At 47.2% G+C, this 15,429-nt stretch overlaps 1 protein-coding gene across 2 annotated transcripts in view; it reads left to right on the top strand.

Annotated features, from left to right (window-relative positions):
- SYN3 (synapsin III) overlaps positions 1 to 15,429 on the top strand; it is a 391,487-nt gene that overhangs the window by 62,618 nt on the left and 313,440 nt on the right. For both annotated transcript variants that reach the window (XM_080662983.1, XM_080662984.1), the window contains exon 4: positions 12,895 to 12,986. In XM_080662983.1, coding sequence (XP_080519109.1) covers positions 12,895 to 12,986 — 92 coding nt within the window. The remainder of the gene's footprint in view (positions 1 to 12,894; positions 12,987 to 15,429) is intronic.

Genomic DNA, 15,429 nt, shown 5'->3' with positions numbered 1-15,429 from the left:
AGCAAAATGTGGCATATCCAGACAATGGAATGTTATTCAGCCTTAAACAGGAGTGAAATTCTGACATAAGCTACAACGGGGATGGACCTTAAAATATTATGCTGTGTGAAAGAAGCCAAACATAAAAGGACAGATAGTGTATGATTCTGCTTTTATGAGGGGCCTAGAATAGTCACATTTAGAGACAGGAAGTGGGATGGTTTTTACAGAGGCTGGGAGCAGAAATGGGGAGTTAGTGTTTAATGGACACAAAGTTATTTGGTTTTTTTCTCCATTTTTTTTAATCCTCACCCAGGGATACATCCTCATTAATTTTTTCTAGAGAAGAGAGGGAAGAAGGGAGAGAGGGAGAGAAACATCGATCAGCTGCCTCCCACACATGCCCTGAATGGGAATCGAACCCACAACCTTTTGGTGTATGGGACGATGTCCTAACCAACTGAGCCACCCGGCCAGGGCTGGGTACAAAGATTTTTGTGGGAGGTGACGAAATAGTTCCGGAGATAGATGGTGGGGATGGTTGCACAGCAGTGGGAATGTACTCGCTGCACTGCGTTGAACACATGAACAGCGGTTAAAATGGCAAATTTTACGTAGAGTGTATTTTACCACAATGAAAACAAAAATGGAAAACTCTAGAGAGAACACCCTGCCCGGGCTGGAACCCTCTTCCCCGAGCCACCCACATGGCTCACGCCCTGACTGGTCAGGTTCTTTGCCCAAATGTCACCTCCTCAGAGATGCTTGGCCACCCTCTCTGAAGCGGCACCCCATGCACGCTTCTCAGCCACACTCCCTTCTTCTGCGTCAGTTTTCCTCTCAGCGTTTGGCATCTGGGTGTTAAACGTGCTGGTCTTCCCTCAGTGCCCACGGCTGAGCAGAGCTGCAGTCGAACGGCAGGCCTCCCTGTCTGGAGTTCCAACCCGGCCCTGTTTCCAGAGGCCCCAGCAGGAGCAGGTGGCGGGTCCCCGTCTGGGGGTGCAGGGCTGTCCCCCGGGTGTGCAGATTGGATCAAATGGAGGGGAGGTGGGACACGGGGAGACAGCTGGGAGGCAGTTCTGGGAGGAGAAGGTCCACGCTGCGGGTTGCAGCGGGTCGAAAAGGGAAGGAGGATGCTGTTTTTCACCCTGACAGCCCTGAAAATGGTTTTGGACATTTTAAAATGAAAAAATAAAATAAACGTGTGTTAGGTCGGGATAGAGCACTTTAATTTCTTCGAGCTTTGATGGATAAGATGTTCCTGTCATTACGTTATAACATTCAATTTTCAATTTGGACAAAATATCTACAGGAATTAAATTACATCAGGCCCATATGAGCTCCCTTGGTATCTCCCCTCCCTGTACCGGGCAGGGCCAGGCATGTTACATCTCCTGCCTCTTCTCACCCCAAACAGCTCCCCTCCTGGACCGCCAGCCACTGTCACCTTCACCTTCAGCTGCTGAGAGGTAGACGTGGCTCCCACATCCCGGTCTCCAGGCGCCTGAACCCCCGGTCCACCTGGAGAAATGGGAGACTTCCCCACTTGCCTGCTCCATCCTATCAGCACAGTTTTCTGGACATTCAGCAGAATGATGTTTAAACACACGGAGCCCAGCTCGGCACTGAGGAATAGATGTCAAGGGGGCAGTAGCCATCATTCTTCTCTGGCGGCTAAGCTGTGGTCTTAAAATCTCTGAACGTTGATTTGCCTGATCTGTGGCAGGGAGCAAAAATTGTTGGCAGGTAGCAAAATTAGTTTCTAGGTCTCGCAACCTCATAAAAGCTCTGGAGGTGATGCGAGATGAGGCTGTGGTGGTCCCACCATTCTGTCCTCCTTCAAGGATCTTCTTCCCCCACCTCTTACCCCCACTCCCTCCCCTTCCCCCTTTTCCTCTTCCTCCCTCCTCCCTCTCCTCTTGCCCCTCCCCCTCCTCCTGTCCCTTCTCTCCTCCTCCTCAGGACAATAAGAAATGCCCTCTCCCACCGCCCTTGAAGTTTCCCCTGGCTGAGGGAAAAGGACAGTGGAGGTTTTCCTTTGAGTCTCAGGTGCTGTGGTTGCTTGTAGGTACAGCTGTCTTGGGAACCTGAGCAGGAAGGGGGTGATCATTAGGACAAAATTAGGGCATACCTGGGCCCTCCTGCAGCCGGTCACCAGGATTTCCCCTTGGCCCCTAACAAAGGTACATGCATGCTTTGAAGAACAAAACTTGGCTATTAAGAGAGTCCTTAAAAATCAGAAAGATGCCTTTCCTGGGGATTTTTTCTCCAATTTGATTCCCTGACTTCTTACATTGCCAAACACGATGGTGATGATGACTCATGTTCATTGCCTTCTTGATGAGGATGAAGATGAGGAGGGTGGTGATGAGGATGGTGGCGATGCTAGTGTCTTACCATCTCATACAGAACAGAATCCTCACCATGATCCCGCCCACCATCCCCTCTCCGAGGGCGTCTTCTTCCCTCCACCCCCTCTCTAGCCCTCGTCCAGCCTCAGAGCTTTCTTGCTGTTCCTTGCAGTCTGTGGCCCCAGGGCCTTTAGTCCTTCTGCCTAGAAAGCCCTCCCCTCCAATCTGTGTGGTTTTCTCCCTCACAGGTCAAGTGCCTTCCCTTGACCCCCTTATGTGACATAACCCCCACTCTGTCCTCTATGCATCTATTTTTCCTCTCCTGACATTATTTACTGTTAGTGCTCCATCTCCCCCAGTAGATACAAGTTTCACGAGAACAGGGATTTTTGTCTTCACTGATGTGTCATTAGCCCCTACTCTGGGCATAGTAGCTACTTAATAATAATCTGTTAGGTGCATGAAGTAATGGATGGGTTCCGAGTCACACAGACCTGCATTCATGCTCTAACAGTCTTGCTCAGTAGCTTTGTGATCTTGGTCAAGTCATTTGCTCTCTCTGCTCCTCATTTTTTTTCAGCCAGTGAGGATGCTAAAACCTACCTTCACATCAACAGGTTATCGTACTGCTCAACTGAAATAGCATAACCGTGATAGCTAAAATGGATTTCATACTTGCTTTCACTTTGCCCCTTGCTAAGGGCTTTTAAATGGATTAAAACATTGAACGCTTACAACGGCTAAGGAAGGCACCATTCTTAGCCGCATTTTACAAATGAGGATGGGACGTAGGCAGGCTAGCTAACTTGCCCACGCTAGTTCTACAGCAAGTAAGGGAAGAGCTCAGATTCAAACTCATGTGGTCTGACTCTAAAAACCACTGGTGTGGCTCAGTTGGTTGGAGCATCGTTCCGAACACCAAAAGGTGGCAGGTTCCATTCCCAGTCAGGGCACATACCCTGTATACCCTGTTTCAGGTTGGATCCCAGGTCAGGGTGTATGGGACCGATCGATGATGTTTCTCTTTCTCTCTCTCTCCCCCTTCCTATCTCTGAAATCAATTAAAAACAAACAAAAAACAACACTGTTATTCCAAACACTTTATAAACTGTGAATCACTCCTGTTGATATATTTTTTTAAAATAATATGGTGTTGGCCTTATTTTGGATATTCCATTACTGGAACATTTAGGAATGTAGGTTTTATCAGTTTATTTTTCCTGTGTTTTTATATTTATTTTGACATACTTTTATGTCCTTATGCCCTGCCTGCTACGTGCATGGGTGTGCACACACTCACAACACCCCCCCACCACACACACACACACACACACACACACACACACACAGGATATTACGATTTCTGATGAGCAGAAGGCACCTTTGCATCTGCCCGCGGTCCCCTGTGCTCTGTATGGTGGGTGGTGGGCGGTTCCTTCGGGCAGCACACCCTGACCCAATGGCCTGGCCTTCACTGAGATGCCAGACGTGGCTCCTGAGCAAATCTCCTCTCCTGGAACAGGCCACTGAGGGAGTCTGCAGACTCTCACAGCCTCTTTTGTCCGGGAGGTGAGTCTGAACCGGTGGAAAAGACCTCCGCCCCGAGATGCCAGCCAAGGTGGTCCCTGAGCCCACGGGGCCCTCGGAGCTGAAAACACAGCCTGTGTTGGGCAACCTACAGGAAGCAGTTTTTGCTGACGGCAGGCCCCGGGCCGCCTGCCAGGGCTTTGCCAGCAGCAGGGCAGTTGGAAGAGGCGCAGGGTGAAGGCGGGGCAGGGGCCGTGGGCTTTGCTGACAGATGCTGCAAAGGGCGTGGAGAAGACTTGGGAAGGTGGAAGCATGAGGGCGGCCCCGGGCTGACCCATCTCTGCGCATTGGAACACGAGTCACCTCAAATAAGCTCCCTGCTGCAGTGTGAAGGGTGGCCGCCTGGGTTTGGGTCCGAGCTGATGTAATTACCAGGAGGTAATTTTGGGCAAAGTCACTCTGCCTCCCTGGGCCTCACCAGCTCTCACCTGTGGCATCTGCACAGCAGGTGTCCTTCATTCAGTGATATTACTGAGCACCGTGCTGTGCGCCAGGCACTGGCTGCGGTGCTGGGATAGAGCTGTGAACGGAACATACGCAACCCTCGCCCCCGCCTGGCGCTTCCGATCCAGAGAGAGAGCCAATTAAGTATTTAGTTGTGACTGATGTAAATATTTATGTCCGATGAGGATGAGGACTATGGGGGAAGGTTACACAAGGCAATGGGGCATTGGGTACAGTGGGTGCTTTGCAGGGAGGCGCCTATGGGGGCGGCATGGAGCAGAGGTCTGAGTGGCAGGAGGGAGCCTGGAAGGGCTCAGAGGCTGGGGGACTGGAGGCTGGAGCTTTTCATTGTGTTTCACAATGGAAAGGAGGCCAGATGAGTCAGGATGGGGTGCACGGGGATGGTGGGGGGTGATGTGAGGAGGTCATCAGAGTCTTAAGTCGTGTGGCACCTTACAGACCATGTAGGGCTCAGGTTTTCTGTATTTAGTACCTTTATTATTTTATTATTATTATTATTATTATTATTATTATTATTATTGCTGCTGTTTATGTTTCTGCGAGACTCTGGGAAAGAACTTAATACTGAAGGAAATCACAGTCCATGCGGAATGCAGATTTTTAAAAGGAATTCGTCGATGGCACAGTTTCCTTCCTTAGGGATTAGGGTGGAATTTTGATGATAATTTGCTGGAGGACTCAGGAATGCCCTAATCCTCCCTTGACAATCACCACCACCACTACCCCTGTTCCAGGTTCCTAAGGCAGCTGAAAACACAGGAGGTGTTGCAAGTGAGAATCGAAATACCATTAAGGTTAGCTGGTCTCGGCCCCCCGCCCCCCGAGCAGGGTCTCTGCTCAAGCCGCCCTGAATCCCTCCGTTTAGGCTCCAGACCAAAGCAAGGCCACCTCGGAGCCTTCTGTAGGCCAGAATCGCCTTTGCGGAGGTTACTTACTGAATACGTGGCTCCTGTTACTAAAGAGTTCCCAGATAGGATTATGGAAAGAGAGCAGGACACCGGGGCCTTCTGAGGATCAGGGTTTAGCTGCCAGCTCACAGGAGAGGGAGTGGCAGAGACAAGGATGGATGCTGGGGTTAGCTTCTCTGAGGAGCCCCAAGGCAGGAGGAAGGAAGTTCGCAGGTGGAACACAGCGCAGCCGGGCAGCAGGACGTGGGGGCCGGAATCACACGTGGTTGCCTGGCTTTTCATCCCACCGGGACCCTGCCCGCTGGTGAGTGTGGCACCGAGATGTCCTGACCATGGGTTATCAGCTTCTCTGAGGAGGGTCAAACGTCGTCCTAGCATTAGGAACGGGGGCTACTACAGGCTGCCCACCTTCTCCTAACAGCAACTTTGTGTCTGTCTGTCTCTCTCTGTCTGTCTTTCTCCTCCTGCAAGATATATGGAGTGCTTGAGGCCATGGAGAGGGGCACACTCCAAGGGTTAAGGGTGCAGTTTGGACCAGATAGGTCTCCGCTAACTGACAGGAATGTCCAGTATCTTATCAGCCCCCCTGGGATTCCAGAGCAGTCTGTCTGCCAGCATCTTGCCTTTCTCGGGAACTCTGGACAGCTTCTCTGTGTGTGGAAGTCCTCCTTCAGTCAGCGTCACGGTCAAGGCCGATGAGAGCTGCCACCTCCACATTCCCGCGCATTTTTGGTTTCTTCTGTGCATTCCAGTCAGTCATCTAATTTCAAGTCCCCATTTCCGCTTCTTCCTTGTTGATCTGTTGGCCTAAGAGCATCCTTCAGTTTATTAAATAATGATGATTGCAGGCACCATTTTCCATTCTGTCATCATCATCATCATCATCGCAAATGTACTTATTAGCAACTAAGCATGAACATCTCATGTTTTCAGTAATGTTATCTGCTTGGCATCCCATACGTGCCAGGTGCCAGTTCCAGTGAGAATGCAGTGAAAGACGCTGCAGGGAAGTGAATGTGCTCTGTCCTGTCCCGTGTGTGTGTGTGTGTGTGTGTACACGTGTGTGTGCGCATGTGTGTGTCTGTGTGTGTGTGCATTCTGGTGGAACTGGACGTGTTTAATTACAAACAGGTGCTTATATCTCCTGACCTAGGGTCTATAGGAGAGATTTTCTTAGTGGATATGATTCTAACTCTATCTAGCACTGACAACAGGGCCTGGAACTTAGAAAATGCTGCAGAAATATTTGTGGTTAAATATCTAATCACTTCCCTCCTCTGCAGCCTGTAGTGTTTCCCAAGGGTCTCCCAGAGAAGTCTATGCCCAAATCCCTGGAATCTGTGAAAACGATACTCAAAAGGGATTTACAGATGTGATTATGATTATGGCCAATTTTCTTTAAATTTTTCTTTATGCCCCTTCCTCTTCTTCTTCTGGGACTTCAGTTACACACATATTAGAGTGTTTGATGTTGTCCCATAGCTCCCTGAGGTATGTGTGGATGTGTTTTTTTTCTTTTGTTTGTGTGGGGTTTTTTTCTTAGTATTTTATTCCTGGGATTTATTTTCTATCGTTTGTATTGTTTTCTCTTACTGTTAATTCCATACAGTGCATTTTCCATTTAAGATACTATATTTGTATCTCTGGAAATTTTATTTTTCCATTTAAAATATTTTTCTTCTCATTATGGTAATGTTTTTTCTTCTACATTCTTGAGAATGTGGGGCATATTTATAATAGTTGTTTTAGTTAAGTTCCTAATTTTTAACTTTCATTTTTGCTTCTCCCACCATGTGTCTTATTTCTGGTTCTGTTCTTATTGTTTGATTTCTCTTTCTTATGGGTGATATTTTCCTGTTCCATTGCATGCCTGGTAATTTATGATTGAATGCCATACATTCTACATTGTGAATTTTACATGCTAGCTGCTGGATTTTGTTGTATTCCTTTAAATAGCGCTATACTTCATTCTGAGATGCAGTTAAGTGACTTGGAATAAAATCGACACCTTCAGGGAATGCTTTTAAACTTTTCTTAAGACATATCTTCATGGAGTGATTTATCATCCCAGTGTGCCCGGGTCTAAGAGGTCCCCAGGACATGAGACTCAAATTTCAAAACTAGGGCTGGGTTCCTGAGAAGCAGGACTTTCTGATTTAAAACTGAGAAAGCTCCTAGCAAACTAGAACAAATTAAACATCCTAGATCTAGTGCTGTAGTCCAGGGCTAACTGATTCCCACTACTGCATTTTGAGGGCACGACTCCTATTACAGGGTCTTCACACCACAGCTGGGAGAACAGGAACTGTGTCCAGCCTGTGAGAGTTCTGGAGCGTGTTGAGCCTGCTGGGTCTTGGTGGTTCCTTCCTTTTGTGCATGCTCAGATCAGCACTCAGGACTTGCAGACCTCCCTGGAGGTCTTTTTTCTGTGCATGTCCATCTCCTCCTACGTCCTGTCCTGCAAATTCTAGCCATCTTGGCCTCCCTAACCTCTGGTCTCAGACTCCTCAGCTCAGTGAGACTGCTGAGCCTGTTGGTATTCTCCCACACTGCTCTACTGCCTGAAAACTGCCTCCAGGCTGTCAGCCGAGTAATCACAGGGATCATTCCATCTGTTTCCTTTTTGCAGGGATCATAGACCTGACATGCCTGCTGTCCACTGGCTGAAAACTGTTCCTTAATATATTTTGTCTGGTTTTCTAGTTAAGATGAGAGTGTAAATATAGTCCCTGTTAATTAATTGTAGCCATAAGCAGTCCTTACTCTTTATATTTTACTAGAGGCCCGGTACACACATTCGTGCACTGGAGTGGGGGGGATCCCTCAGCCCGGCCTGCACCCTCTCACAGTCTGGGAGCCCTCAGGGGATGTCTGACTGACAGCTTAGGCCCACTCCCCAGGCCTAAGCTGGCAGTGGGACATCCTTAGCACTGCCACTGTGAGCCCAGCTTCTGGCTGAGCGGCGCTCCCCCTATGGGGAGTGCACTGACCACCAGGGGCAGCTCCTGTGTTGAGCATCTGCCCCCTGGTGGTACGTGCGCTTCATAGCAATCGGTCGTTCCACCGTTCGGTCAATTTGCATATTAGCCTTTTATTATATAGAATACCTCAATATATTTATATATATTTTTAATTTAAGATGTATATTATATTTGAAGGGGTTGCTCTTTCTGGTTACACAATTATTTCTACATTCAGTTTACTCTTACAAAGACAATGAAATATTTGAAAATAATAATAGTAACTGCCTTTTGTGTCTCAGCTCTGTGCTAGGTGTTTCATATACATTATATTGAATCTTTGTGAAAAATTTTAGAGATTGGTATTGCTGATAGTAATGTCTCCATTTTAAAGATGTCAAACTGAGATTTAAAGCAGTGAATAAATTGACCAAATTCAGTAGCTAAGTATATTGCCCAGCTTACAGTTGAATGCAGTCTTTCTGAATATTCCTGTATCCACACCACAATGTTTAGTGTGTAGTATTCACATCTAAGTATTCACACACAATTAGCCCTAACCAGTTTGGCTCAGTGGATAGAGCGTTGGCCTGGGGACTCAAGGGTCTCAGATTCGATTCCGGTCAAGGGCATGTACCTTGGTTGTGGGCACATCCCCAGTGGGGGGTGTGCAGGAGGCAGCTGATCGATGTTTCTCTCTCATCAATGTTTCTAACTCTCCTTCTCCCTTCCTCTGTAAAAAATCAATAAAATGTATTTAAAAACAAAGAACACAATTAGAGCCAAAATGTTTTTAAGGTCAAAGGTTAATTCAGGCAGAAAATTTAAGTGACTCTGTTGATAATGTTTTACAGTATAAGTGAATGTGTGTGTGTTTTGTGTGTGTGTGTGTGAGAGAGAGAGAGAGAGAAAGGGAGAGAGAGAATGTGTGTGTGTGTGTGTGTGTGTGTGTGTGTATGTATATATATATGCATATATGTATGTGTTAGGTGCAGGGAATGAAGGAGCCCTACCCAGCCACATTGACCTTCTTTGAACCCTGACACCTTTGCATGTAATACTGAAACTGCATTTAATTTCAAAATCACTGTACTTTTATTCCCAGGACTGTCGTAACAAATTACCACAAACTTGGTGGCTTAAAACAACCTAAATGCATTCTCTCACAGTTCTGGAGGCAAGAGCTCTGAAATCAGGTGCGGCAGGCGGGCACTCCCTCTGGGGGCTCCAGTGAGGGTCCTTTCTTGCCTCTTCCAGCTGCTAGTGCATCCGGGAGTTCCTTGGATGGAGCCAGTTTCTGCTCCATCTCCACACACCAAGGCCTTCTCTCCTGGGTCTCTCTCTCCCCTTCTCTTCTTTTGTAAGGACTTGTCATTGGATTTAGGGCCCACCTTCATCCAGGATGATCTCCTCTTTTTTTAAAAAAAAATACATTTTTATTGATTTCAGAGAGAGAGAAACCTCAATGATGAGAGAGAATCATTGATCGGCTGCCTCCAGCACACCCCCTACTGGGAATCGAGCCCACAACCTGGCCATGTGCCCCAACCAGGAATCCAACTGTGATCTCCTGGTTCATGGGTCGATGCTCAACCACTGAGTCACGCTGGCTGGGCCAGGATGATCTTCTCATGAGATCCTTAATTAACTCTGCAAAGACGGTTTCCAGTAACAGTGCCATTTGCAGGTGTCACTGGTTAGGGTTTGCACATATTTAGGGGTGGAGGGAGCATACAGTTCAACCCATTACAGACTGTAGGGGAGCTCTGAAGCGCTTCACATTGGCTGCTCTTTAAGTTCCTATCAGGAGGCCTACCCTGCAGCCCAGGCATTGACCTCCTATAAATACCCAAACACCGTGATTGGGAAATAACTCCAGACGCCCGGTCTGAGCAAGATGAACGTCTAACGTGTATGCCGAGCCCAAGTGTGTTTTCTGTCCAAGTATCTTTCTTTGCATTTGGGTCTTTGCCACCTTGAGTCAGAAAATGCTATCATGCAAGATTCGGATTCACTCCCTTCCTTTATCAACTTGGCGCCCAGCTCGCTCTCCTATGTTGCAACTTTCTGCTAACCCTTTTTTTTTCTCCACAAACTCAAGCATCCACTTCTCTTGCTAATGCTTCTTTGTAATCTTGCCAGTGAAGTCTCTTAAACAAGATGGGACTGCATTTTTAAGGCATTAGACTTAATAACCAGGTCGTTACCACTGTTTACTAACCGGGGCTCATTAATAGGGCTCTTACCGCAGCATAATGAGGTTATTAATTAGGGCAAGAGACACAAGCGCTCTGGGTTTGCTCTAAGGCCATCTGGGGAGATGGCTCGGTCTTTGGTCATAATTTCTGTTAAAATGTTTCCAAGAGGATACATTTCAGTCACCATGAAATATTTTCCTTCAATGTCAACTCTTTTTCTCTTTAAATGGGTTGCTTTTAGGTCTGTAAAATTCCCCACTGTAACCCACCTAATGCCTCATTGAACTCAACAGCAGAGGCCGTGGGGGGCAGCAATGGGAAGCACGGGTTGGAGCCAGACAGCCTGGGTCTAAATCCTGGCTCTGCTGCTTCCTGCGCGACATTGGGCATGTTAATTTCTTTTCTGGCGCATTTTTTTTTTTTTTTAAATCTGAGCAAGGGTGCGGATTAAATGAATGTAAAATGCTTAGGTCGGTATCTGGCACACAGTGAATGTCTTATACATGGGAACAGTTATTTTTAAAAATGTATTAAATCCAAAGAAATCTCTTTTGCTATCTCCTGTGTAAAAGGCATGGTTTAGTACTCTGGTCTTTCTAGGATGGGGTTACAGGTTGCACTCTGTCTCCCTGAAATTCGTATGTTGAAGTTCTAACCCCTCAAACCTCAAAATGTGACCTTATTTGGAGATAGGGTTTTTTCAGAAGTAATCAAGTTAAAATGAGGTCATGCAGCAGGCTCCAATCCAGTATGATGGCTGTCCTTCTATAAAGGGGAACTTGGATACACAGACACGTGTAGAAGGAAGACGAGGTGACGAAACATGGGAAGATGGTGGCCATCTGCAAGCCAGGGAGAGAGACCTGAAACGGATCCTCACAGCCCTCGGAAAGAACCAACCCTACTGACACCTTGATTTTGGACTTCTAGCCTCCAAAACTGAGAAAAGAAATTTCTGCTTTTAAGCCACCTAGTGGTGGTACTTGGTTATGACAACTGTAGGAACCGAATCCAGATGGTCATAACACACATCACTGCCTGCTAGGAGGGATGTATTCCATAGTGCTCTGGTTGCCAGTAACAGAAATTCACTAAATCTTGCTTAAGCAAATACTAAAACGAAGATGAACTTGTAATGATACAGAGGCATCTCATAAAATGCAAGGGCAGGATTGCAGCTGGCACATAATGTCGACAGTACTTCCCACCTCACCCTGGCTGGGTGATTCTATTGGTTGGAGCATCATCCAGTGCACCAAAAGGTTGTGGGTTAGATTCCCTGTCAGGGTGCATACTAAGTTGCAGGCTTGATGCCCAGTCAGGGCATTAATGGGAGGCAACTGATCGATGTTCCTCCCCTCCCCTCTCCTCCCCTCCCCTTTCCTCCCCTCCCTTGTCCTCTCCTCTCCCTCCCCTCCCCTCCTTTCCCCTCCCCTCCCCTCCCTTCCCTTCTCCTCCCCTCTCCCCCTCCACCCTGGTTTTTTGTGCTTCCCTAATCCAGATGGCAGAAAACATGGTCCCCATCTGCACTTGGGTTTGTGTATTAAAGATACAGCCCCCTAGGAAGGAACTGCGTGGATCGCTCAGCAGATTCTAATTCTAATGGAAGGGCATCATATTCCCACCCTGGGTCAGGTGCCAGGGCCACCAGCTGGGACCAGGGGAACAGTATTTCAGTGCACAGACATGGCGCTCCTACGGTAACCACGTGGATGGAGTGAGGGGAGGGACCATGACCTAAAAAGGGAACCGGTGGCAGGTAACCCGAGGAGGGCTCCCTTAACAGTGATGCGCGCTCACCTAGCTGCAGCGCCCACCACAGCCTTGCAGGAAGCTGCAGAAGCCTAGGGGAGAGGTCATGCTGACAGCACGTGGCCTCTTCTAGTCCTGGAGCTAGAGTGGCTTCTTTCACCTTCAAGCAGGTAGAAATTAGTAATGGTTGAAAGCATGGGTCTTTAAAAATATATATATTTTTTTATTGATTTCAGAGAGGAAGGGAGAGGGAGAGAGAGATAGAAACATCCATGATGAGAGAGAATCATTGACCGGCTGCCTCTTGCACACTCCCTACTGGGGATCGAGCCCGCAACCTGGGCATGTGCCCTGACCCGGGAATGGGACCATGACCTCTTGATTCATACATTGGCGCTCAACCACTGAGCCACACTGGCCGGGCGAGAAAACATGGTTCTTGGAATCAGAGACGCATGGTTCCAATCCAACTCCGCCTTTTATTAATTATGTAGCTTTGGCCATGTCCCCATGCCTCTCGGCACCTCAGCTTCCTCATCTTTCAACAAGGGAAGTAAATAATATTGCCAGCTTCCTAAGTTTCAAGTGAGCTATAAATGGGTCCTTGGCAACATATAAGTACCCAATAAATGTTAGCCGTTCTTAGCATTATTCATATCTGCTGAATCCTTCTTTGTTTTGCTTTCTCCTGCAGGCCGAATTCTCAGAGTTGAACCTAGCTGCCTATGTTACTGGGGGCTGCATGGTGGACATGCAGGTCGTGAGAAATGGTACCAAGGTGGTGAGGTAAGGAGGACTGCGATTCAGGGCCCCTTCGCCTGTGGGGGATTCCTCACAGAGCCAACCCCTCCATCTAGTGGCCAGGCCTCACTTCTGAGCTACCGTGCCTTCACATGTAGAATGTCTGCTCTCCGAGTGTCAGGTGTTGTTGCCATAGAAATGACGAGTGGCACAAACAACATGGGGAGTCAACTGGGTGCCCTGGCATGAGCCATGGGCTTGGGGAGAAAGGCTGCGTTCCATCCCTGGCTTTGTGGCTCTGTTTGGGTGTGTTTTCTAGTCTCTTACCCCCTGCTTCTCGGCGGCGGCATGATGATGGCAGCGCTGAAGTAAGAGGCATGTCTGTGACAGCATCCTATTAATTCTAAAGTGCAACACAGATGTATCGGCTTATTGTAATGAGCTACGTCCTGCTTCCAGCAGTATGGCAGACGGAATGCTCCTCCCAGGACATCAGACCTAAAATTGCGGGATCTGATATTTTCCAAGAAATCTGTTTATAATGTATGCTGAGCTGGAGGGGGAGCGAGGGGATGCTTGAGAAGCCCAGAAATGTCAAGGAAGTGGCAATGCACAGGAGAGAGAAGTGGTTGTGCTAATATAGTCCTATCTAGTGAAGTACCCAGAGGAGGGTGCACGCTAAGTCTTGTGAGGGTTTCAATGGGGAAGAAATAGGACTCAGATTTGGGGAAGTGGAGAAAACAGGAAGAACTTGGAGGAAAATGTGGCATTTATTCTGAGCCTTGTCAAATGGTGGGATGTGGGAGTTCTATGCATTCCACGGGTAGGAAAGACTTTGTAAATGCAGACAGGCCAAAAAAAAAAAAAAAGAGTGTGTCTGGGAGATTATTATAATTCAACTAATCCAACCATCATTTACCGACTGCCAACCTTGTACGGGCTGGATGCGGCAGCGGCATCAGGGCCGGGGATTCAAAGGGAGAACAATCTCGATCGGAATGAAACCCTGGTTCCAACGAGCAGGTCCATGGCCTCAAGGCTCTGTTTGCCAGGGTGGTGTGGCCTATGGCGCTAGTCAGCCGGCTGCCACGGCGAAACGCCGCCCGGGTCCCTTAACCACAGACAAAGATAAGCAGACACAGACACCATGAATGAGAAGAAGCAGAACAATAGACAGTAGGTACCAAAAAAGACATTACATGGCTTCCTAGTTCCAGTGATGGTGGACTAGGTTATTTGGACTAACTCTTCCCCTGAAAACAAGAACTGGTTTTAAATAATAATAGTCTTCAAAGCCTTCAAGGGGTTGTCACGACAAAAAAGTACCCGGAAGAGAATGATGGGGAAATGGAAGCCCAAAGAGAGAAACGAGTATGAAAGCTTCCCTTTTTCCTAAGAGTCTTTCTAAGTCTGACAAGTGTTAACATTGGCTTTGATCACTAATCAGGGCAAGGGAGACAGAGATCAGCACCCAGGACCACTCAAGGTGGAGAATGTGATGATAGACCCTCCCCACAATAAGCTGAGACCCAAAGGACTGCACCTTCAAAGTGAATGTGAATTACAAGTCGATGAACCCTCACAAGTGATTGCACTTTGAACTACAGTTTTATTGGTTTTCCAGGGACTCTCAAGCGTGGTAATCCCAGCCATGCCAGCAATAAAAGCTGTCTTGTGTAGAGCAAGGCACTTTCAGCCTAGGCCTCAAATGGTCATTCAATTGATTTTTTTTATACAATAGCTAGCACAGAGTCAAAGATAAGCAGACACAGACACCGTGAATGAGAAGAAACAGAACAATAGACAATAGAAAGAAGCCCTTCTATCTCAGGTACTAGAATTATTAGGCACTGATTCTTAAAATTTTTTAAAATCGTACATATTAAGTGGGAAAAAATCAGGTTTGAAGATATATGCAGGGAATAGGGAGCTATAAAAAGTGACACAACTGCCCGCCCAGCGTGGCTCAGTGGTTGAAGGTTGACCTATGAACCAGGAGGTCACGGTTCAATTCCTGGTCAGGACACATACTCAGGTTGCGGGCTTGATTCCCAGGAGGGGGGCATGAAGGAGACAGCCGATCAATGGTTCTCTCTCATCATTGATGTTTCTATCTCTCCCTCCCTCTCCCTTCCTCTCTGGAATCAATAAAAAATATATTTTTTTAAAAAAGAAGTGACACAACCAATTTTTTAAAAAACCAAATAGAACTTCTAGAAATGAGATATACAGTATAACCCACATCATTGGATGTGTTGTGTTTAACAGCATATTAACCACCACTGAGAAGGGGTTAATACAGTGAAATGTAGAGCTAAAGAAATTATCCCAAATAAAGCACAGAGAGAAAAAAGATCGGAAATATAGAAGACATGGTTTGGTCATGTGAGAGGATCAAACATTGATTGAAGCAGAGTCTCAGAGAGGGAGAGTGGAGCAGAGGCAGTATTTTAAGAAACTATGGCTCAACATCTTTTTTAAATATATT

The sequence above is a fragment of the Plecotus auritus genome, assembly GCF_963455305.1.
Source record: "Plecotus auritus genome assembly, chromosome: 3".
In the NCBI taxonomy this organism is placed as follows: Eukaryota; Metazoa; Chordata; class Mammalia; order Chiroptera; family Vespertilionidae; genus Plecotus; species Plecotus auritus.
This window is presented reverse-complemented; position numbering and strand designations above follow the sequence as displayed.